Below are 24,606 nucleotides of genomic sequence, written 5' to 3'. Positions count from 1 at the left end.
CTATAATATAAATAATGATAATACTGTAACAACAATAATGGACTATCTTTGCAGGTTAATATTGACCACTTTGGGGAATATCTGGACTAGTTGATCCATTTCATTCCTACAATTCTATGATTTTGTGTTGGGATCTTAAAATTTTCTTATTATTAGATTTTTATTCCAGCTTTATTTTGTACAAAGCAAGATGGTGTACACCTAATGATGTTGCTTTCTATTTTCCCTGCAACAACCCTGTGAGGTGGACTGGTCTGCGAAAGTCATACAGTTGGCTTTCAAGGCCAAGGGAGAACGTGAACTCCAATCTCTCGATATGTCATGGAAGAAAAATCAAGACATCTGTGGCTTGTTCCAGGGTGTGGAACACAGAATGACGGATTTAAGAAGAAGATTATAAAGTACCATAGCCTTTATTGTCATTGTACATCATATATATAACAAAATTGGTTCAGCCTCTCTGGTGCAATCCGTAACAGAAAATACAAGACAACATGAATAGTAGAGAGAATAATCCTTATACAAGTAATTGGGGAAAAAAGACTAGTCATACGTTTCCGTATGTGCGTGGAGTGATTGTCTTTAGGTGTCTGACAGCCCATGGGTAGAAGCCGTGTTTAAACCTGTTTGTCCAGCTGGCTATACTTCGATGTCTTCTGCCCGATGGTAGAAGTGTGAAGAGACACTGACCAGGGTGTGAATCATCCCTAAGTATCTTCCTTACTCTGCTAAAGCAGCGAGACCTGACGATGTCATCCAGTGGTGTTAAAGGGCAACCAGTGGTTTTTTGTGCCGAATTGATCACTCTCTGTAGTGCCTTCCTGTCTGCAGCTGTTAGACCAGCATACCGTACTATTATACAGTATGAATGTTATAAAAAAAAAACCTCTATGAGTAAGAAGAGTTCAACAATGGAACTAATTATTGAGAAGAAATGATGGGCTCACCTTACTGGAATGTGTTCAAATAAAGGCTGGACAACCATCTGTTTGGGATACTCTAATTTGGGTTCCTGAAATGAGTTGTTCTCAGTGGCTTAACCCTCATTTCTAACTGAACGATACTTTTGAAGAACTCATAAAGGAAGAAAATAATTGAGTAGACGCAATTATGTAAAACAACTACGGAGATACGCTCCTGCCAACAACCACGAGGAAAAATAGTTAACACTCTAGTACCTCTGATCCACAGGAAAATTAGATCCATCAATTCGTCTTTAAACTGATCGTTGAAACGATGGTAAGCCTCAGGGAAAGCTTCACAGAAAGTAATGTAAATGGCTTGGGACAAGCAGTCAGGATACATCTGCCAAGTTGCAAATTAAGTTCATTGTAAAAATTGGGTGATGCTTATATAGAGAGAGAAATAAACAGGGATTCAAATATTGCTGAATCATTAGCTGTGACAAAAATACAAGGTTTGTCCAAGAACATCACAGGTTTGAGTGGCAGTTTAGCTTACTGCAAAGCAAATGAACTTATGGGCAAATCAGTAAGGAGAAATCTTCATCCATTTTTTAAATTTCTTAAAATTAATTTGATTGCACTCATTTTTTGGTACGTTTTGGTACATTATGACAAAAAGCCCTAATTATCTTAGAAGAGGTGCTGAACACAGAGTAGGCAGCTTAACCTGAGACCAAAAGGTATATTAGAATCACCTTCTCCAATTGCTGCTTTTCAGATCAGTTGAGGCTGCAACATCCTAGCTGGGAGACTATATTTATTTTACTTAATCAATTTCTAAGTCTGCCCCTTTCCTTGGGATTCTGGGTAGCTTAAACAGGACTAAAAAAACAATTAACAATTACAAAACACAACCATTCTAGGGAGGAAAACAGTATCAAAAATACCAGTTAACACCTGCATGGAAGTTAGTGGGGCCAGAGCTTGTGGGAAGAGTCTTCCTAAAAGCCAGCGGTTTTAAAGAAGGGCAGTCACAAAAAAGACATAAGGGGTCCAGAATCAAGACCACCCGTTAAATTTCATTTAAGCTGATCTATTGCTCATGACACAAGGGATGCACTGGCTTGGCAGTTCAACAGTTCAAATCCCTAGCGCCGCGTGACGGATTGAGCTCCCATTACTTGTCCCAGGTTCTGCCAACCTAGCAGTTTGAAAGCACATAAAAAATACAAGTAGAAAAACAGGGACCACTTTGGTGGGAAGGTAACAGCGCTCCATTCGCCATCAGCGTTTAGTCATGCCGGCCACATGACCACAGAGACGTCGTCGGACAGCGCTGGCTTTTCGACTTAGAAATGGAGATGAGCACCACCCCCTAGAGCCAGAAATGACTAGCACGCATGTGCGGGGTAACATTTACCTTTACCTATTGCTCATGCCCATATACAAGAATCTAGTCAACTAATAGCCAGCACTAAATTGGCGCTAGAGAAGATTTAACGGAATTCAAGAGGGGTTTGATTTAGACCGTTTGTGGCAACGCAATGATTCCAGGCTGATTCCTCTCTTGACTCTTCCCCCATGACTCTGCCTGTCCTTTGCCTACAGAAGGCAAACTTTATCAGTGCTATGATAGTGATGGGACCTGAAGCATGTCAAACCCGTCAGGTCTTATAATATATCTAGAAGGTACCAAGTTGCTTACAGGATGAAGTGAAGGATGTGACATGAGGTCACCACCTTTTCTTATCAAGAGGTTGCAGTTATTACAGTTGAGTGCTCATTGCCCAAGGAATTCTGATTATGGAACAACCAGCAAATATCTAAATAAATTATAACCTCTTTTCCCGTTCTGTGTTATTCAGGAAGGCGTTAGCTAGATTCACAAATATCCTTATCAAGCTTTGCTAGAGTTGTATGCTAAGTAGTTAAGATTACCACAAACAATTTAAACAAAAAAACAAAAAACTTCAGAGGCAATAATAGAGCCAGAAGGCATGTCACAGAATGAAAGGCTGAAGGATTCTGGTATGTTCATCAACAGAAACGGATTAAATTAAGAGATAATGAGACAGAAAGATGACACGCCTTTTGCTCTTCTCTGAACAGGACAAATCAAAATTGGAAGGAGTAAAATTCAGACTTGCAAACAACGTCATTACCTGAAGAAAAGCATCTTTAATGAAACTGGGGATGCTCCAGAGAAGCATCACGTAGCTGTCGGATATTCTGTCAAAAAAGTGGTCTTGTTCATCTTGATCAGGCTTGAAATAATCAGGAGAAAATGTTAAGCAAAGTCTAGTCTGCAGTTAAAAACATCTGTACTGAGTTGCTGTCGGTAGTCTCTATTAATGATAGAGTTTAGAAATGCAGCAATTTTTACCACACTGCCAAAACTAGACCTATCCAGGTAGGTCATTGGCAGTTGATCAAAGTAATATACAAATGCCGTAAGCAAGACTGCAATAAACTTTCTTTAGCACTTTTGTAAAAGTAATAATGCAATTAACCGACTACTTTTGGGGGACTGAATTGGCTTAGAAGGTCAAAATAATAAATAAACAAACCCGGCTTTATCTAGTTTAATGCATTGTATGAGCAGGATTGCTCTCTTTCACAGATCCAGCATCCTTGGATTTGCTTGAAGGCACATTTGCATGACTGACATAACTTCATAAGCATTCCAATGTCATACCTGTGCTGCATTTAAATATAGAAATAGCTGTGAGCATGAAAAAGAAGGGAACATCAAGACTGGGTTCTAACTTGGCCAAAACTTTATATAAAAACTTTGTAAAAAAAAAAAAGAATTTCAAATATATCATCTCTGAAAACCTCAGACCTCTGGGTGGAAGAAAACTACATTGAATCCAGCTGTTTCATTTAGTGCTAAAGAACCCATCATTCCTTGCTGCACAAGACATCTTATACAGTAGTGGCCAAAATTGTGGAAACCTTTTGGGGAAAGTGTATTTTTGAGGTTTGATGGCTAATAACATCACTTTTTTGGGGGGGGGGGGGAGTTTCGAGATAATCCTATTCCACTGCTGGAATGGCCTGGGAATAGCCCAGACCTTCACCCAACTGAAAATCTATGGAGCCAACTAAAGAAACTTGTTAGTCAGAAACAACCCAGCCATAGAACCCAGTTCATAGAAGCCATCATTCCATCTTGGTTTCACATTAGAACAGCTGCAGAACTAAAAGACTTGATTCACTCCATGGGAAGATGTTGTAAGGCTGTAATTCATGCTAAAGGTTACCGAACTAAGGATTAACTGACATGGTGATCATTTTTGTATATCTCGTTTTTTCTATGGTGATCATTTTTGTATATCTCGTTTTTTTCTACGTGTTTCACTTTTCTTCTTTATACTGTAACTGCTATTTTAGTAGCAAATCCTTCATAAAAGTTACTGCATTACATTCTTGGTTAAATTATCTTTCCATTGATATATAATATTATGGTACTACTCCAAAAAAAAAGTGGTGTTATTAGCTAGTTTTAGAAAATACACTTTTCTCAAAAGGTTTCCACAATTTTGGCCACTACTATACTGTAATGTCAATTACCCTTTTTTTTTTTCATAAGATCAAACACGATAAGGCCTTCAGTTGTGTACCTGGAACTTATGAAGAAACCACCACCAGAAAGAATCCTGCAAAATCGCAAGAGATGCATCAGAAATAAACAGCTGCTTCAAAACCTGAGTATTCACACCCTATCCAAAAAAGAAAAAGAAAAAAGACACAGGAAAATGAAGTCGACATTTTTATGCAGGCCCAAACACATTCATCTTCAAGGGAGTCCATTTGTCCCACTGGTTATGTGTCCAAAATGGTTCAAAGCTATTACTTAACAGTGAACGTATTTAGAATTAAACTGACAAGTATTATTTCAAGTTTCTTTTTACTTCATTAATTTGCTCTGTATACTATAAATAGATTTATTGCACTGGCTGCAGACATTTTATTAACCGAGTATTCTATCTTGGTGGTTCCATCCAAAACGTTATGAAAATGGAAAATACAAATGCTATAAAAAAAAAAAAGATTAGGAATTTATTCCAATGGACAATAATTATCTCAAAACAGAAACTGCTGCAGGAAACTGGAACACCTATTTTGCTGTACCGCGGCAGATCAACAGTGGATCTGGATCAGCTCTTTAGTCATGCCATGTTGTCGCAGAGGTGATCAACCAACCCAGGAAGAGATCTTGTGTTGTGGTCCGCCAGCAGCCTGCGGAGCTGGCAGGACAGTCGGACAGTGAGGAGGCTTGGGAGGAACATGGGCCAGTCCTGGAGTCTGGGAAAGGCTCGGACGACGGGCAGGAAGCAGTGCTGTACAGGTAGTCCTTGACTTACAACCATTTGTTTAGTGACTGTTCGAGATTACAAGGGAACCGGGGAAAAGTGACTTCTGACCGTTTTTCACTCAACCCCTGTAGCATCCCCATGGTCATGTGATCAAAATTCAGACAGTTGGCGACTAATTCATATTTACGACGATTGCAAGTGTCCCAGGTGTGATCAACTGTCCCAAAAGTGATCAACTTTTGTTAACATTCTGACCAGCCAAATCAATGGGGAAGTCAGCTTCACTTAACAACAGTGGTACTAAGTTAACAACTGCAGAGGTTCACTTAACAGCTATGGCAAAAAGGGTCGTAAAATGGGACAAAGCTCACTTAATAACTGTCTTGCTTAGCAACAGAAATTTTGGGCTCAATTGTTGTCGTAAATCAAGGATTAACAGTACAACCCTGTCAGGAGATTCAACTGCACTGCGATCGCTGGAACATTTCAGAATAATTAAGAGGTCAAGTATTTTCATGTATGTCCACTTTGGGTTTGAGAAGTCTATCTCAAGAAGCTTGGTAATACAGATAAATATCTACTCAGGGGAGGAATTTTTACAGACATTCCTGAACTACAGTCTAAGGACCCACAAAAAATTCTTAAGTACTTGTAAATCTGCTAGTGATGCCAGTGTGCCAGTTTATTCGGTATTTCTTCCAGCTGCCTTTAGTTCTACATTTATTTTTTAGTTGATTTGTAAAATATGCAAGATACTTTCTTTTCTGGCCAGTTCTACACACAAAACAAATAAACTCTATGTAAAAGTCCAGCTTTGGGGGGAATTATCGTTTAGAAATCTGCAGTTTTCTTGTATGCGATTCATGACACGTGGCTAACCAATATGACTACGGTTGTCAACAAATTAACAGAGCACTCCTACAGCCTTGTCAGACAGTTCCAAATTTGGAGCACTCTGACAAACTGTAATGTTTTTTGCCAATTGTTTTCCTGCAAATTTTCTGACCTAAAAAAAAAAGGCTGAACTTGTGAAGCGGAGGGAAAAAAAGAAGGAATTAATCCTGGGATTGCCCCCCCCCCCTAAAATCTAGATTTATTCCACTTTTTGAAGGAAAATTTAAAATCAGATTCTGCCCACTTAATTTTGTTTTCATGAAGTGATAACTCACAAATCCACATTAAAAGTAAAAAAAAAACCCCAAAACCCTCCTTTAAATCATGCTTGATTTTCAGTGACTTAACAAAATGTAATTTTCCTGGCAAAAATATAGAAGCTGTCTGCCGTCTTCGATTTTTTCCTTTTTTTAAAAAAAAAATCCTAATATAATGTCCTGTCCTTTTCTGTAGTGTCACATTCTGGCAATTACAAGAGCAGGAAAATATTTATCCCAAATTTGTCCCAAAGTCTCACTTGCTCACAGATGCCTCCTGTTTCACAAACATGTGTTCCATTTGGTGCTGCAATTTAAGTTAAATTAAAAATTGATACCTTGAAAATTTGGAGTTTTAGAACCGAATCCCAGAGATGTGCAGGTTCTAGATTGTTTGGAAGTTTTGTAAGTTTCCACAAATTGAATCCAGAAAAGCTGAAATTCTAAAAAAGAAAAAGAGCCAATCATCATACCTCACGAAGCAACAATGTTTGAAATGCATCCTCTCACCAGACATTTTTCTTTTTTCTAAAAAAAAAAAAAAAATCTAATTATGTGGATTCCTAATCCAGAGCAGCACATATGATTAAGTGCTTTGTTTTGAAAGTCCTGTTTCTACTGACCATTCAGACGCTATTGGATTAGGGGCATATTTTGGGTGGAAGGAATAGCAACCGAAGGACTCATCACTCTACATGTTCAGAATTCCAATCCAACAAAAACTATAACTTCATCAGACCAAAACAGATTTTTAAAAAATTGTTAAACATACTTCATGGAATGACGGAGTTTGCATAGCTTATTTAAACCATAATATGGATTTAGTTTTGTTCCAACAAGGGATAAAAGATGCTTGAACAGAATAGTTTTTCCATGTTGTAAAATAATTGCTTGGAAAAAACCAAAGCTGTAATCTATATCTTCCTCCAGAATGGTAGCCTTATTGCTTAATTACATTTTCAGGTTCAGATGATAAATACTTTGTATAAATTAATTTTTAGAGCTCTCTTCCCAGTGGTTTGGAATTGATCCATTTCATCACTGACTTCTATACCATATGTGGTAAAAGGTTTCCTGCCTAAGCAGGGGGTTGGACTAGAAGACCTCCAAGGTCCCTTCCAACTCTGTTATTCTATTCTATTCTAAATTTACCTCCAAGTCTTTGCTACTTGAGTCTTTTGCAGCTTCAGTAGGAAACTGAAATACATTGGAAAGAAATACATTGTAAAGATATGGAACTAGAGTAAGTGTAGTCCAGATATAGAAATAGAGAAATTTCCAAGGGGGAGGGTAGACGTCATGCAAAATCCCATGCACTGAGACATGGCACAGTGCAACATTAATATCATTCTGCTATGAGAGCTTAAGAGAAGGTGTACTGCATATAACTATTCTGACAAATTGTTTAATAGAGTACAATTCAAGTATTAACTATGCATATTAATTGTATTGGCCTGGCATTTAAATAAAAGATTTACTTACAAGAAGCTCAAACGTCCCATTTATGCATTAGTTTAATTCAAAATAAGGTAAAGGTAAAGGTTCCTCTCGCACATATGTGCTAGTCGTTCCTGACTCTAGGGGGCGGCTCTCATTTCCATTTCAAAGCCAAAGAGCCAGCGCTGTCCGAAGACGTTTCCGTGGTCATGTGGCCGGCAGGACTAAATGCCAAAGGCGCACGGAACACTGTTCCCTTCCCACCAAAGGTGGTCCCTATTTTTCTACTTGCATTTTTTACGTGCTTTCAAACTGCTAGGTTGGCGGAAATTGGGACAAGTAACGGGAGCTCACTCCGTTACACGGCACTTGGGATTCGAACCGCTGAGCTGCCGACCTTTCGATCGACAAGCTCAGCGTCTTAGCCACTGAGCCACCGCGTCCAAAATACTGAATGAATAAACCAGGACAAGCAGACTGTTGGAAGTCACCTCACTTAAGATGGGGGGGAAAAACAAGGGAACTGTTTTTATACATAAAACACTTTAGTGGAACTACGTCCCTCCAGAAGTTGTGGATGCTCCAACACTGGAAGTTTTTAAGAAGAGATGGGACAACCATTTGTTTGAAATGGTAAAGGGTTTCCTGCTTGAACAGGGGGGTTCAACTAGAAGACCTCCAAGGTCAACTCTGTTATTCTGCTGTTCAGTTATTTTTACCTTAAGTGCAATGCAAGCAAACTTCTTAGCAGACTCCAGCTCTCTCAGTGTAGCAATCTATCTCTTAAGGGAGGGGAGAAGGGATATCCAATGCATGAGTTACCTTCACTTCCATTTTTATTTTCTTCTTTGAAGCATCCTGGGATTCAGGAGATGATGTTACATCCACTTGAAAACAAGAAGAAAAGAAGCTAAGAATTTAAAACATCTTCCCAGATATACTGTAAATTACAGTTCCCATTTTGTGGGAAAACATTTACCTATATTTTCAAGCGGGCGCAATTAAGACATCTTAAAATAATTGAAGTGATTGGACAATGTGAGAAGACAGATGAGCTTTGTTATGATTCCTAAAGTTAACACCTGAATATAAGCAATTGCCCAAAGCCTCAGATCCAAATATTAATCATGCTGTTCTATTCATTAATCAAAAATTAAGTTTCACTGAGTCCAACAGCACTTAAGCTCTAGGCCACTGAAAATATGCTTGTGCTTGATATATACACAGGCATGCACAGTGCACACACATATACATCAGTGGTGAAATCCAAATTTTTTTATTACCGGTTCTGTGGGGAGGCTTGGTGGGCGTAGTGTGGCTTGGTGGGTGTGGCTTGGTGGGCGTGGCAGAAGGATACTGCAAAATATCCATTCCCACCCCACTCTGGGGCCAGCCAGAGGTGATATTTGCCAGTTCTCCAAACTACTCAAAATTTCCGCTACCGGTTCTCCGAACTGCTCCAAATTTCCGCTATCGGCTCTCCAGAACCTGTCAGAACCTGCTGGATTTCACCCCTGATATACATGTATAAACACACATATATACAGAGACACATATATACAACCAGGAATTAGGAAGGCATCAGTCCAAGTGACTTCAGTCCAAGTATGTACAAAAATGACTTCTGTGGAAAGCAAGAGCAACTATAATGTTCAGTAGAACATCTCCTTAAAGAATATTCCTACAAAAGACTGTGTTTTAAATCCACTTTGGCCACTGAAGGGAAAAGTTTCCCTGCTGTTGCTGCTATGAGCCAGACCACAATTTTTGAGCCTAATTTTCTGATCACCATCAACTCTACCAAATAGGACACATCTGCTTTCTTTCTAGGCAAGTGCCAAGTATCTGCTGGCCTACAAACAGGACATGGTGGAGACTTTGCTTGAATCCTTGGCGTGGTAGCGAGGGCAGTTAAGTGAATGCAGGGTCGCTGATTTGGAAATGTCTAAATGTATCCCAGAAAAATTTACACTGCTGTGTTTAAAAAGAAAATCTAATCACATCAGCATAGCAAGATAACATATCATTCTTTGCCAGAATGGATCCTAAGATGAATACAAATATTCCAGTAATCATAAGTTAAATATGTATTTACATATTAAACACATATTTAATATGTATAATTTAATTTAATATTTAAGTATCAACAGTAGAGTCCTTCAAGTTTCTAGGTTCTATCATATCTCAAGACTTAAAATGGATACCTAACATCAAAAACATCATCAAAAAAGCTCAACAAAGAAAGTTATTTCTGCGCAAACTCAGAAAGCTCAAACTGCCCAAAGAGCTGCTGATTCAGTTCTACAGAGGAATTATTGCGTCTGTCATCTGCACCTCCACAACTGTCTGGTTTGGCTCTGCAACCCAACAAGACAAACACAGACTTCAACGGATAATTAGAAGCGCAGAAAAAACAATTACTACCAGCTTGCCTTCCACTGAGAAGCTGTATACTGCACGAGTCAAAAAGAGGACTATGAAAATATCTACAGACCCCTCACATCCTGGACATAAATTGTTTCAACTTCTACCTTTGAATGTATTTTATTCTTCTTATGTAAACTGAGAGCATATAAACCTAAGACAAATTCCTTGTGTGTCCAATCACACTTGGCCAATAAAGAATTCTATTCTATTCTATTCTATTCTATTCTATTCTATTCTATTCTATTCTATTCTATTCAAGAGCAATATGATAGCCTAGGGACTTGTACGAAAGAAATAGAGAGATATGATAGCTGGTATAATCAAGTGTGATGATCAAATTCTGAGAAGGCATTATTAGATGTAAAACTGTTTTGACATTGCCTTTTAGACATTATTAAATGCAGGTTGTTGCCTCCAAGCAGGAAACCTATAAAACTGGATATCTATGGACGTTCTCAGTCATCCATGTCATGGTTGTCTCAAAGGTGCTTTTTCAAAAGGCCGCTGGACTTTGTTTTTCCTTGAAGACGTTTTGCTTCTCATCCAAGAGGCTTTTTTTTTTTTTTTAGATTTATATGCCGCCCTTCTCCGGAGACTCAGGGCGGCTTACAATGTGCTCAGCAATAGCCTTCATCCTTTTGTATATTTATACAAAGTCAGTTTATTGCCCCCACAAACTGGGTCCTCAATTTACCTACCTTAGAAAGGATGGAAGGCTGAGTCAACCTTGAGCCTGGCGAGATTCGAACCTGCAGTAATTGCAGGCAGCTGGTCTTAATAACCAGCTTAATAACAGGGTGCCTTAGACCACTGTACTACCAAGGCTTCAGCAGTTCCAGAAGGTTCCGCACTCATTTGCACTATTCAGGTGACCCTGAGGGCACAGATAAACCTCCAACTGGCTTCAATAACTCTCAGAAAGAATGCTATGACCAGATGACTGCAAGGAATATAAATTCTTCCATTCTCCATCATTCAGTCAGAACCGAAGAAGCTTCTTGGATGAGAAGCAAAACGTCTTAAAGTCCAGTTACCTTTTGAAAAAGCATCTTTGGGACTCCGTGTGCGCTCATGCGCAGTGCACGCCAGATGCACGGTGTGTGCATGCGCACTGCACACTAGATGCACACTGTGCATGCATATGTGCAGTGCATACCAAATGTGCACTTTGTGCAGAAAAAGGAGCCGTTTGAAGATAAGTAGAACAGCGAGGGGGGGGGAACAGCTGTGCTGTGCAATTTAGATTCGCTAGAAAGCAGGATTTCTTGCTTTCAAGCGAATCTAAATCACGCGGCACAGCTGATCATCGGAAATACCGCTTTGGATGAACCAGAAGCTATTTTTTACTACCGGTAGATTTAATCACTACCGGTATGCCTGAACCGGTGCAAACCAATAGGATGTCACCACTGGGTTGGACCAGATGATCTCCAAGGTCCCTCCCAGCTCTGTTATTCCAAGTTCCAAAATTAACTGATACTGATTCCCCTCTCCCCCCCCCCCCCGGCAAATGGACTTATTGGCTAAGAGACAGAATTACCTTGTCCTGGCTCCTCATCTATTTCTGATTTTTCTGATTCCAGTGTAAATATATGTTTAGCATGCTCCTGGACTTGTAGTTTGCATTCATCTATTCTTTTTTCCAACCTGGAAATAATTTCATACGGCATCGGAGCATTATCATAAAGATACCGGGCAACAGTATCCACAGAGTAGTCATTTTTTATCCGGGAAACCAAGGGATAAGGATTCTCATCTAGCAAGTATGGGACTCTTGGCCAATCATCCTGCAAAGAACAGCAATTATAAAATAAATGTTAAGCAGAAATAATGTTACTGTGTTTCCCCGAAAATAAGACCCTGCCTTTTATTTTTTTGAACCCTGAAATAAGCGCTTGGCCTTATTGCCATGCGCTCAAAAGCCCGATTGGGCTTATTATCAGGGGATGTCTTATTTTGGGGGAAACAGGGTAAGTGTCTGTTTTATACATGGAGTCGTGAAGTACAGGCAGTCCTTGACTTATAACCCTTCATTTAGTGTCTTCTAAAGTTACAACGGCGCTAAAAAAAAAGGACCAATGGCTGGTTTCCATACTTAGGACCGCTGAAGTATCCCCATGGTCATGTGATCCAAATTCAGCCATTTGCAACTGACTCATGACAGTTGCAGTGTCCCGGGGGTCATGTGATCACTTTTTGCAAACTTGCGATAGTCAAAGTCAGTGGAGAAGCCAGATTTGCTTAACAACCGTGTTGCTAACTTAACCACTGCAGTAATTCACTTAACAACTGTGGCAAGAAAGTTCATAACATGGGGCAAAACTCACTTAGCAAATGTCTTGCTCAGCAACAGAAATGTTGGGCTCAACTGTGGTTGTTAAGTCAAGGACTATCTGTATAATACCTAACACTGGAAAATTTTGCCAAGCTATGTTTCCCCATTGCTGATAGCAAAAATAAAGAGATGTATTGAATCTGCAATTCACAGTATACCATATTTTTCAGAGTATAAGATGCTCCGGAGTATAAGACGCACCTTATTTTCAGGGGAGGAAAATAAGAAAAAAAAAATCTGCTTGAGGGGCTCTCCGTTTGAGAAGCTGCGTTTGCAGCCTCCAAAAACTCCAAAGGCTCCGTTTGCAAAGGAGCTTCTCTTTGCAAAGGGAGCCTCTCAAACGGACCTTTTGGAGGCCGTTTGAGAGACTGTGTGGGAGGCTGAATTTGCAGCCTCCAAAAGCTCCAAAAGGGTGGGGGCCGGCCGGGGGGGGTGAGGCTACATTCGGTGTATAAGACACACCCAAATTTTCACCCTCTTTTATGGGGGGGAAGTGCGTCTTATACTCCGAAAAATATGGTACTTGTTCAACCCTATTTTTTCTTTCACATAGCATTTCCTAATTACCTTTCAGAAGTTCCATGATAAGCTGTCCAGCATTAACCATCATACCTGCTTCTATTCTTTCTTTGCTGAGCTCTGATGGTTAATCTATAACAGGGGGAATCTAAAGCTCTCCAAATGTTTCGAACTACACAAAAACCATCCCTGATGTTTATTGTTACTACTTTTAATGAAATTTTCATACCATTTCCCATGCACTCAAAGTACTATTAAAATTATTTCATAAACATACATACCAAATTGAAAAAGGCCAAAAATTCATCAAATGTACCAGGAAGTTCTACAGTTTCCTATAAACACATAAAGATACACGTCTTATAAAATAAAGCAGACCTGGTTATACTATAGCATATTTACTCCTTTCAGTACTAGTAAACCTGCAAATTGGGTTTTGCTAATCTAATACTCTGAAGAAATATTATAATCAAAGAAATAAAATTTAAAATATGTGGACTATTCTGATCAGATTCATATGAAATAGTCAGCTATCTTACTGTTTCTTGTAAACCTTACATACATATGAACTACTAGGCCCATGATAGCGAACCTATGGCACGCGTGCCGGAAGTGGCACACAGTGCCATCTCTCCAGGTACGCCAGCTGTCGCCATTCGCACCAGGAGGCTGAGCTTCCAGTTTCTGGCACACGCATACGCGCTGGCCAGCTGGTCTTCACGTGCGCATGTGCGCCAGAAACCGAAGACCAGGTGATTGGCACACAAGAGCATACTGGAAGCTCAGCTTCCTGGCACGCGCATGAGCACTGGGAAACGGCTCTTCCCGTTTCCGGCACCCCCCCCCCCGCACACGCACACGCACTCCCATTTTGGCACTTGGCGCCGAAAAGGTTCGCCAACACTGTACTAGGCCATTTTGGTTTAAAGAATTCTGTCTTAGTATTATATGTAAACCAAGCCCTTGTATCTCAAATCCTGGGTACACAATCATCCAAAATGTTGACAGAACACTGCAAGGTTTTCTTCTGACTTGTTTGGGGAAAATCTACTTATTTTTATTGAAATATTATACGTTGCCAGCAATTTCAGAAATGAAGACTAAACATCAAAACATTGCCTTTGCCACTTTGATGAATTTTGATGTGGTTATGTTCATGTATTGCCATCAAAGACTGAAGTATAACTGAGCATAACACTTGGCATAGCATAAGTACATAATGACATTTTGCCCAGACATACTGAGCATACCATGGCTAAAATAAATATGTGAACACGGGACATTTCTTTGTTATTTCTGAAACGGGGGTGGGGGGGGGAGTCAGCAATGTTATTTTAAAAACTTCTCATTCTCATTTTGAATTGATCCATAAGACCTTTCACCACCACCATTATCCTAATTGAGCACTCTGATTCAATAGTCAACCAGCTGGTTGAATTCATTTGAGGGATATGCTATTATTTTACTTACATTGAACCATTTTGTAACTCTTTGATTCCTCATATCAACAAACAACTTGTTTCTAATCGGATTTTTGTTTTTTCTTCATGTATCAGTCTGGCAGAGCAATAAACATCCCATAGCAAATGGTGAGATAGCTTGTTCTCAATATGACTTGTGTTCACACACAACATGCTTCATTAATTCAGATAAAAATCTAGGGGCTGTACCTGTACCACAAACTAAACTTGGTTAATATCTGTCTTGAGTGCAATGCAAACATGGCTTTTTTAAAAACAGTAACAGAGTTGGAAGGGACCTTAGAGGTCATTTAGTCCAACACCCTGCTCACGCAGGAGACCTGTACTAGGATTCAAAACACCAAACTGCCGACCTTTCTGATCGACAAGCTCAGTGTCTTAGCCACTGAGCCACCTAGTCAGGCTTCTCTAACATTTCTCCAAAGTGTTGAGTATTGACCTCCAAGCATCAATAGGACTATCCAAGGAGTAGACCTTGTTGTTTGTGGTAAAGTAATATTTATTAAATTATTTCCATTTAATAAATGTTTTGAGGGGCCAACAATCAAACTTTCATGAAGGGGACTGAAGAGTTTGGAAACTTCTGCCTTCATGTGCTTTAGTGTCATCTAAAGACTTACCGCTAGAAAACATGCCAGCTCAGTACCCCAGCCAAGCATAGCAACATGCCTTCAGCATGAAAAGGGAAGACATGTATCTATCTAAGAGCTTCCCTTTAGAATACAGAATAACAGAGTTGGAAGGGGCCTTGGAGGTCTTCTAGTCCAACCCCTTGCTCAAGCAGGAGACTGTTCGGTTCCGGGCAAATGGCTGTCCAAGTCTTTTCTTAAAAACTTCCAGAGATGGAGCATCCACATCGTCTGAAGGTAAGCCATTCTACTGATTTTACAGAATTACAAGAGTTGGAAGAGACTTTGGAAGTCGTCTCACCCAACCCATTGGCACAAGCAGGAAAGCCTGTATTAATTCTGGACAAATGGCTGTCCAGTCTCTTCTTTAAAAACCTCCAGTGATGGAGGACAACCACAACTTAAGGTGGCTCAGTGGCTAAGACACTGAGCTTGTCGATCAGAAAAGTCGGCAGTTTGGGTGGTTCGAATCCCTAGTACAGGTCTCCTGAGTGAGCAGGGGGTTGGACTAGATGATCTCCAAGGTCCCTTCCAACTGTTACTCTGTTACTGTTAAACTTCTGGAAGTCAAGCTGTTCCACATTAAGGTGTGCCATTTAAAAAAAAAACAAACCCCCCCCCACCAAAAAACCCCCAAATTATGGCACAAGCTTTGTAACCCAGGAACTGAGCATTGCAAGTCTTGGCTCCAAATGTCCTTCCAGTCTCTTTCGAGAGCCTCAAACAAGTGTTGCCCGTCCTCCCTCCCTCCCTGCGGAGGGAAAGGGCAGCCTCGGATTTAAACCTCCAACCTCCGAAAGTTCAAACTGCTGCTGTTTGAACTTTCAAGGAGCTGCTGATACAGCTCTACAGAGGAACTACTGAGTCTGTCATCTGCACCTCCATAACTGTCTGGTTTGCTTCTGCAACCCAACAAGACAGACAGATTTCAGAGGATAATTAGAACTGCAGAAAAAACAATGGCTATCAACCTGCCTTCCATTGAGGGCTTGTATATTGCACGAGTCAAAAAGAGGGCTGTGAAAATATCTACAGACTCCTCACATCCTGGACATAAACTGTTTCAACTCCTACCCTCAAAATGACGCTATAGAGCACTGCACACCAGAGCAACTAGACACAAGGACAGTTTTTTCCCGAATGCCATCCCTCTGCTAAACAAATAATTCCCTCAACACTGTCAAACTAGTTACTAAGTCTGCATTACTATTACTATTAATCTTCTCATCATTCCCATCACCCATCTCCTTCCACTTATGACTGTATGACTGTAACTTTGTTGCTTGCAGGCTTACGATTTATATTGATATCATTTCCTAGTATGATTTGATTGCTTATTTGTACCCTAAGACTATCATTAAGTGTTGCATCTTTTTATTCTTGATGAATGTATTTTATTCTTCTTATGTACACTAAGAGCATATGCACCAAAGACAAATTCCTTGTGTGTCCAATCACACTTGGCCAATAAAGAATTCTATTCTATTCTATTCTATTCTATTCTATTCTATTCTATTCTATTCTAATGATTCTTGATGAACGTATCTTGTCTTTTTATGTACCCTGAGAGCATATGCACCAAAGACAAATTCCTTATGTGTCCAATCACACTTGGCCAATAAAGAATTCTTCTTCTCTTCTCTTCTCTTCTCTTCTCTTCTCTTCTCTTCTCTTCTCTTCTCTTCTCTTCTCTCCTCTCCTCTTCTCTTCTCCCCTCCTCTCCTCTATGATTCTTGACGAACGTATCTTGTCTTTTATGTACACTGAGAGCATATGCACCAAAGACAATTTCCTTGTGTGTCCAGTCACACTTGGCCAATAAAGAATTCTCTTCTCCTCTTCTCTTCTCTTCTCTTCTCTTCTCTTCTCTTCTTCTCTTCTCCTCTTCTCTCTTCTCTTCTCCCCTCCTCTCCTCTATGATTCTTGATGAACGTATCTTGTCTTTTTATGTACACTGACAGCCTATGCACCAAAGACAAATTCCTTGTGTGTCCAGTCACACTTGGCCAATAAAGAATTCTATGCTATGCTATGCTATGCTATGCTATGCTATGCTATGCTATGCTATGCTATTCTAAGTCGCCGACCTTGATAAAAGAATGCTTGTAGGAGGAGAGAGTCAGTGTGCGAGGCCGCTCGCCCATTCCCAAGCAAGGCTGCCGCCTCTCGCCCTCGCCAGCCCGAATCCTTCCAGCGACTGCAGCTGCAGCAACAGCAGAACGCCCCGCCCTTCCAACGGACCTTTTCTTGGCGTTGCTAAGGCGCCCTAGCAACCGCCTGTCTCCGCCTCCGCGGTCCGGCACTTTCGATCCTTCCGGCTTTCCCCCGTTACCCCCGGCGCTCAGGTTCCGCCAATGCGCGCGATGCGCCTGTCCTAGAGGAGGCGGGTGGGAGGTGGAGAGAAGACACGCGATCCTTCCGCGAGGTTCGCTTTCGCGTCCGCGTCCGCTCGTGGGAGGCGTGCTTGCAATAGATCTCTTCCCCCCTCCCTCCACACCCGCTCCCAACGCCAAGAGGAGTCCCTGGGCATTGCTTTGCAAAATGGCGGTGGGTTTCCTTATGGATATGGGTGGGTGCGAGAAGTGGGCTTGGGTTTGGGGAGAGAGATGGGGAGGCTGGGGCAGCAATCCCCTGCACACACCCCCAGCCCCGGATCCCTGTGCATGGTTTACTAAGTTGCAAAAAAAAAACAGTTGTAGGAGGGGGGGGGTCTCCAGAAGTTGCTGCTGGGAGTTGCAAGGTGGTAAGTTAATGGTGGTTCCTAAACTTAACCTGCATGATTGTCCAGAAGAAGAGCTGTGCTGGTTTGTTGCAGAGGTTTGGTGACTTTTTTGAGGACTAAACCCAACCTGGGTTAAAAATTTGTTGGTGGAGTGGGAAATGACCTTACCATAGAACAGTGTTTCTCAACCTTAGTAGCTTGAAGATGGGTGGACTTCAACTCCCAGAATCCCCCAGCCAGCGCTGCTGGCTGGGGCATTCTGGGAGTTGAAGTCCACCCATCTTCAAGCTTCCAAGGTTGAGAAACACTGCCATAGAACCACTGAGTCAAATGGACTGCCTCTATCAGAGTTTCCCAACTGCCAGAATTCCCCATCCCTCATGTTGGAAGTGGAATTGTGAACTGAAATCTAGCCTTGCCAGCTGGGGAATTCTGAGATTTGAAGTTCACACATAGACTGAGGAACACTGACCTAGATGTTACAGCAATCTATTAAGTTACCAGTATACATATATATACCGGTAACTTAATAGATATATAACTATTTCTATATATAACTATTTCCAACAGAAGCAGAGCACTCTTTCCACTTAATGTTTATATCTTTTTTGAGGTCGCTGAGACGGATATAATTGGCTTCGCTGGTTGTGCTCAGCAAAATATCTGATGGGAATCCAACCGTGGTAGCATGCAAGTCATGGTTTGGGGGCAAAGGATGTTAATGAACCCAGCCAATTGGAGTTTAGCGCTATCTAACAAAGCACTAAATCTTTGTTGCGAAATCCTGTTGTCAGGATTTTGGCAGCCCACTTATGGTAGCCTAGGGCAGTGAATAACTTATGTTTAAAGCAAACTATAGTTAAAAGAGCAATGTGAAACTGCATTGTGGCAAAGAGTGCTCAGTTTAGTTTAGTGGTCAAGTGAGATTTAAATTTGGTTCTCTCTAGAAGTAGGATTGACTGATACTTGGGTTGAACTATTCAGTTGTATAAAGCATGTCTTACTTCCAGTTAGCAAAGTGATCAGGACATTCTTATTTGTTAGATTTTTATGGTTCTGGAAAACATAGATGAAATTTATCCCTTTCTCTGTCAGCAGCATTTTTCCCTGTGGTGATAAGGAAAGCTGCCACTAGTTGTTTAATATAAGGTGGCTTGATCTGTAGGCCAGGAATGTGTAACAGATTAATTAATTTCCTGCTCTTGGACTAAGGAATCCATGTGGTTAGAAAATTTTGCCCAAACCTAAGCAACTTTCTTCACTTACCTGCCAAGCTTTCTCCGGCAAACTGTCTCAGAATATTCTCATTCCAGGGAGAAAGAGCTGACACTGCAAAAGCAGAAATGGGGCTTGTTACACAAAAGCCACAAATACATTTTTGTTATTATCCCTTTAATAGGTATCATTTTAGAAGTAACGGTTATTTTATAAACTGCAAAAGGTTGGCAGGTAAATCAACGAAATGAACTACTACCCCGTGATCTGTGTTTGCAGCCAAAAACATGGCTGCCATTATATTCTATATATTCTTAATATAGTAAAACATATTATACATGTAAAGTAAATACTCAAACACTTGTCATACAAGTTAAGTCTCTATTAATGAATAATATTACTAAGATACTGCAATATGAAACATAAAAACTTTATGCTATTAAGCTTCACATTAGATTGATTCTTATACCTTACCACTTATACCACTTAACCTAGAACAGATATGGAGAAACATCAATTGTGCAGTCTTTGGGTTAGATCCAGACATGTTGGCAGAAGATCAAGCTTCTACCTGCATGTCTCTGTTGTTTAGGATCTCTCTGTGTCTGTCTCCCACCCACACATTTTAAATTTCAGCCCTAACTCTTTATGTTCAGCGCTGCTGGAGAATAGTTTTCCCTAGTCTGATTTAATCTGATTCATCAAGATTTCTATTCTCTCTAAGAATACGTATCTAAAATTATACTTGAAAGCTATTCTTGCATTGTTTATCTTTAACAGTTCCAAGGATATCATTCATCTGAAATATATCATTAAATTCATCTCCCATTAAAAAAAGCAGACCAAGATAAACCAGGAAATGAAAAGAAATGCCAAGTGTTTGCGAAATCAAGATACACTGACTGCATCCATGTTACAAGAGACCCCATTTGACAACTTGTGTCTGACATCTCAAGCTATTCTTGAGAGAGCCCAAAAACAAGGAAGATCAAAATGCCCCAGATGTCACGGATCGAGGATGTTCTACTGTTATTCATGTTATGTTCCAGTTGAAACTGTTCCCGTTGAAGATATTCCTATTGTGAAGGTTAGTACAGGGGATCTGAAGAGGGGGAAGGTCAGTGTTCTTTGGTCATTTTATATCAAATTTCCCAGAAAGTCATTCTAATAGATGAAATAGATAAAGGTGGAGTTTAACCTACTTTTGTCTTTTGTGCCAAAAACTAATAAGTGCCATAACCATACAGCTGCTTTAGTGAAAATAGAGCAGGTCAAAATAGCCCAGTGCCACTTGGATGTCTTTCCTAGCCAAGATTTCTACCCAAACGTTGGCATCTCTGTAGAATGGGTGAGGAACTAGGCCCCTTTATGACCTGTGGACTTCAACTCCCAGAATTCCTGAGCCAGCCATGGTTTTCAGGGTTTACCAAGTTGCGGCTGTTGCAGCGTCCCTGGGGTCAGCACGCATTTACAACATGCTGGCTCAGGAATTCTGGGAGTTGAAGTCCACATGTCATAAAGAGGCGATAGTTCTCCACCCCTACGGTAGATGATCATGGAAAAGATACCTATCCAAACTTGCCCCAAAGGCAGCCTTTGATTTGAGTTATTCAAATAGTAGCTTCTTTTTAATTGTAGTATTCAATTTCACGGTGTTTTTGTTCTTTTCCACTGATTATTTTGCTGAAAATTGCAATTGTAACTGGTGCAAATCATGTATTATACTCTGATATCCAGAGTGGAATGCATGGTTGAGCAAATGTTATTTATTTAGAATAGAAGAATAGAATAGAATTTTATTGGCCAAGTGTGATTGAACATACAAGGAATTTGTCTTGGTGCAGATGCTCTCAGTGTACATAAAAGAAAAAATACGTTCATCAAGAATCATAAGGTACAACACTTAATGATAATCACAGGGTACAAATAAGCAATCAAATCATATTAGGAAACAGTCAATATAAATTGTAAGGATACAAGCAACAAAGTTACAGTTTGAATTTATGGTTGAATTTGGGGCTGAATTGAATTTTGATGCACTTTCTGGGTTCGTTGTTTAAGCTTCCCTTGAAGATTGATATAATCAAGCATCCCAATGAAACGGATGGCAAAAGTACAGCTGTACACGCCAAGCTTCTGGCATCTGAAGATGTTACCATTTATACATATCCATGTATTCCTGACTATGAAGAAATGCAGCATGAAGTAAGAGTCCGTCTATATGTAGCACTACAGCAAGGCCTTTTGTTTCTCACTGCCACTATTGCTGCTGTTAAATATGCAGTGTTTAGCATTGTTTTGCACGTACGAGAGCAAATAATCATTGTATTTGTCCAGGAATTCATGAAGTAGGACTTATTGCTTATTTGTATTCACAGAAGTGAGTTCCACGTCTTGGCTTACTTTTAAGAGTACAAGCATTTTTGCAAGAATTTTCCTGAGAGTACAGGTAATCCTCGCTTACCAAGCCCCTGTTCAGCAGCCGTTCAAAGTGACGAAGTTGCTGAAAAATGTGACTTACAACTGGTCCTCAAAAGTTGCGGTTCTTGCCCTGTCCTTGGGGTCAGCACACATCTACAACAGCCACAGAGTCACATGGTTGTGTGATTGCCATTTGCAACTTTCATAGGCAGCTTCCAACAAGCAGAGTCAATGGGGAAGCCAGCAGGAAGTCACTAGTCACAGTCATGGGATGTTGCATTTGATGACCTCTTAGTGATGGGAGTTACTGGTTCCTATTGTGGTCAGTAAGAGAGGACTACCTGTACAGATGGCCTAAAGCCAAAATGACAACGGGGAATATTCCTAAGAGGGTGGATCAGCATGTCAGCCTATTAGATGAAATAAAAGTTTCGCAGGGTTTTAACATTTTCTCGTATTTGTTTAAACAATGTTGTTGGTAAATGTTACACAGATTGTATTTTCAGAAATAATGGTGGAAGCACAATTTTAAAATAGATTGATTGGGAAAAATAGAAGTTGCCTTGTGTCTGAGGCTAATCTAGATCTCACGAAGGTTTTTTTCACCCCATTTTTAGATTGCACTTATTTTTCCTGGACCTAATTCAGTTTCAATAAGCAACATTCCTCTCTCTTTGCAAACAAAATGTAAGACGGATACCAAGGGCTTATCAGCAGAACCAGCACCCAAGTGTGCAAAATTGGATCCAAGCCACAGTAGACTCATGAGTGAAGATAAATTGTCCAAGAGCGAAAATGCACTGAAAAAAATTGTATTTATCGACAGTACATGGAATCAGACAAACAAAATAATCACAGATGAGCGGCTCCAAGGTATTATGTTTATGAATGGAAACGAATCTTGGGAATTGTTCTAGGTATAGCGGAGAGCTGTTACCAGGAATAAATACCTCCTCTCTACTCTCATTTTTCTTCCAAAAGTTTTGCTTTTCCAAAACTAGCGCGCTGCAACACTGCATAACATTTTTGTACTCCAGTCAGATACTACTGCATTTCAGGAAAGAAAGGGTTTTAGAGAAAAAAAGATGACTTATCTAGCCACACTTTGAAAATACAATGGAAATTACCGTATAAATCTGCCTACATATGTCTTAATCAGGCTTATCCTTGTTTGTAATGCTTTGGAGAAACCTGTTAACAATTTGCTACAAATAGTTTTTTCACAGTCTTTTGTGTAATTAAATGCCTACATTGTTATCTTTGGCTTTCTTCACTCTGCAGGGTTGCTACAAATTGAGCTGAAATCTCAGAAAACCTGCTTTTGGCGCCATCAGAAAGGAAAACCAGAAACTTACCTCTCTACCATTGAAGCAATTTATTACTTTCTAGTAGACTATCACAAGGAGGTCTTAAAAGAAAAATATGATGGACAATACGACAATTTGCTTTTTTTCTTCTCATTTATGTACAAGCTGATCAGGAAAGCCAAGGATTCTGCAGGAAAAAAGTGAAGTGTTCCTCATGCAAATGGGATCCATTATCCTTTAAAACCAGTCCTTTAAAACGAATTAAGATTTGAATGACTGAAACTGACTTGCAAATAGAATGCTTATAGTTATTGTCTTTTAAATTTAAACTAAATCCAAACTTACACATACAAAGCTTAAAACTGTTAAGGGAAGATTGTCTGAAACAAACCTGGACTTGTGGCATCTAAATAGAATTTTTTTTCCCTTATTTATTGAACAACAAAATTACCATCTTGAAGTTTGTATTTAAAGATAACAGAAACTTCATTTGTTAGTTTCATTATGCAGGGCTACTCTTTGGACTATCGAAGAAGAAATCACTCTTGATGACTTTACTATCTATTAAAAATTACTAGACTAATTACTTCCCAATTCCACCTCCCAATTCCACCCCCAAAGGGAAGACAGACTAATATGTCAGCTGTATTCTAGCAGTAAACATGATTAGGACTGAATTAAGTTGCCAAATTGCTTAAATAAGGTTAGAAAACATATGTTCCACGGATTGTTTATAGGTCTGAACCAAGGTTTCCTTCTAAAGCAGGAATGACCAACTTTGACACCTTTAAGACCTATGGAGGGATAGGTCTGGAATTCAACTCCCAGAATTCCCCAGCCAGCCTTGTTTCTGTAGTGCTTCCTTACTTTTACTGCATAGCAAACTTCAGAAAAAGTTGACATTTCTACACCAGAGATAGGGTACTTTCTGGAGGAAGAGTGTTTCTCAACCTACAAGGGACAAGATTAACATTTCCTCACTTTTTGTGAGTTTTTTTTTAATGAGCGCATTACAATTGCCTAATGCCTAATGTCAAAAGATTAAGGCACCTATTATAATGCCTAATATTAAAAAATAAAACTTTGCCATCAAAAATTGGCAGTCTTGATTAAAGCTCAAGGATGGTCTATCTGTGATGTCTAGACAATACCATTAGTTATCTTGCTTGGTACTTCTAGATATTATAGTCCTTTTTAAATTTCGTCTTTATTTATGGAAGCCAGCATAAGGATTGGTGCTTATGCTTTCTTTGCACAGGAACATACCATTTGCTCCTAAGATTGCAGCAAAATAACAATTTCAGAAGTTCAAGGCAAAATATGCAGTCCTTATAAGGTATAAACCTAGCTGCAATCAAACATGGATAAAAGCTACAATAAAACACATTAGAGGATGGATCGTGCATCTTAAATCTTACATGTTGTATAAAGCTGCATATGTTGTTGTTAGTTGCAAAGTTGTGTCCGACCCATCGTGACCCCATGGACTCCAGAGGATGGTAGAGGACAGGAAGGCTTGGAGAAAAGTTGTCCATGGGATCGCGATGGGCCGAAAGCTGCATATGTAATGATTCAAATGATAAATTCCTTTTGGAGTCATCTGTTTAATAAACCCCAAAAAACGTAATGCTTTTATTGTCCATAGTTCTATTATTACTTATTTCTACTGTCACGAGAAGGGCATCGTGGCTTTGTGTTCCAATAATCTAGCCCTGAAAGACATTCATGGTGTCTTCCA

The 24,606-nt window shown here is 39.9% G+C and overlaps 2 protein-coding genes across 3 annotated transcripts in view; one reads left to right on the top strand and one right to left on the bottom strand.

Moving 5' to 3' along the window:
* Window positions 1–17,347, bottom strand: part of FAM227B (family with sequence similarity 227 member B) — an 86,786-nt gene extending 69,439 nt beyond the window's left edge. Inside the window, exons 1-9 of the mRNA XM_070953697.1 lie at window positions 17,291–17,347; window positions 13,375–13,428; window positions 11,780–12,026; window positions 8,635–8,699; window positions 7,528–7,572; window positions 6,714–6,818; window positions 4,529–4,627; window positions 3,068–3,169; window positions 1,179–1,305 (exon numbers count right to left, since the gene is read on the bottom strand). Coding sequence (XP_070809798.1) covers window positions 1,179–1,305; window positions 3,068–3,169; window positions 4,529–4,627; window positions 6,714–6,818; window positions 7,528–7,572; window positions 8,635–8,699; window positions 11,780–12,026; window positions 13,375–13,428; window positions 17,291–17,347 — 901 coding nt within the window. The remainder of the gene's footprint in view (window positions 1–1,178; window positions 1,306–3,067; window positions 3,170–4,528; window positions 4,628–6,713; window positions 6,819–7,527; window positions 7,573–8,634; window positions 8,700–11,779; window positions 12,027–13,374; window positions 13,429–17,290) is intronic.
* Window positions 17,348–17,560: 213 nt separating this feature from the next.
* On the top strand, window positions 17,561–24,490 carry DTWD1 (DTW domain containing 1). Of its 2 annotated transcripts, none has more exons than XM_070953698.1 (5): window positions 17,561–17,750; window positions 19,982–20,227; window positions 21,202–21,345; window positions 22,179–22,434; window positions 22,843–24,490. In XM_070953698.1, the coding sequence occupies exons 1-5, from the start codon at window positions 17,745–17,747 to the stop codon at window positions 23,070–23,072; spliced, it is 882 nt and encodes a 293-aa protein (XP_070809799.1). In that variant the 5' UTR covers window positions 17,561–17,744; the 3' UTR covers window positions 23,073–24,490. The 2 variants fall into 2 exon arrangements, with proteins under 2 accessions (XP_070809799.1, XP_070809800.1); XM_070953699.1 differs by having other exon boundaries at window positions 19,921–20,227.
* Window positions 24,491–24,606: the final 116 nt, after the last annotated feature.

This window comes from Pituophis catenifer, unplaced genomic scaffold (assembly GCF_029215685.1).
Source record: "Pituophis catenifer annectens isolate HBS135680 unplaced genomic scaffold, rPitCat1.0.hap2 SCAF_14, whole genome shotgun sequence".
In the NCBI taxonomy this organism is placed as follows: domain Eukaryota; kingdom Metazoa; phylum Chordata; class Lepidosauria; order Squamata; family Colubridae; genus Pituophis; species Pituophis catenifer.
This window is presented reverse-complemented; position numbering and strand designations above follow the sequence as displayed.

What these genes read in the sequence shown, in the direction of transcription:
- DTWD1 (XM_070953698.1), top strand. An exon ending in ATGAAGAAATGCAGCATGAA is followed by an intron (nt 21,346 to 22,178) that starts GTAAGAGTCCGT and finishes CCCCATTTTTAG; the next exon opens with ATTGCACTTATTTTTCCTGG. An exon ending in CACAGATGAGCGGCTCCAAG is followed by an intron (nt 22,435 to 22,842) that starts GTATTATGTTTA and finishes TTCACTCTGCAG; the next exon opens with GGTTGCTACAAATTGAGCTG.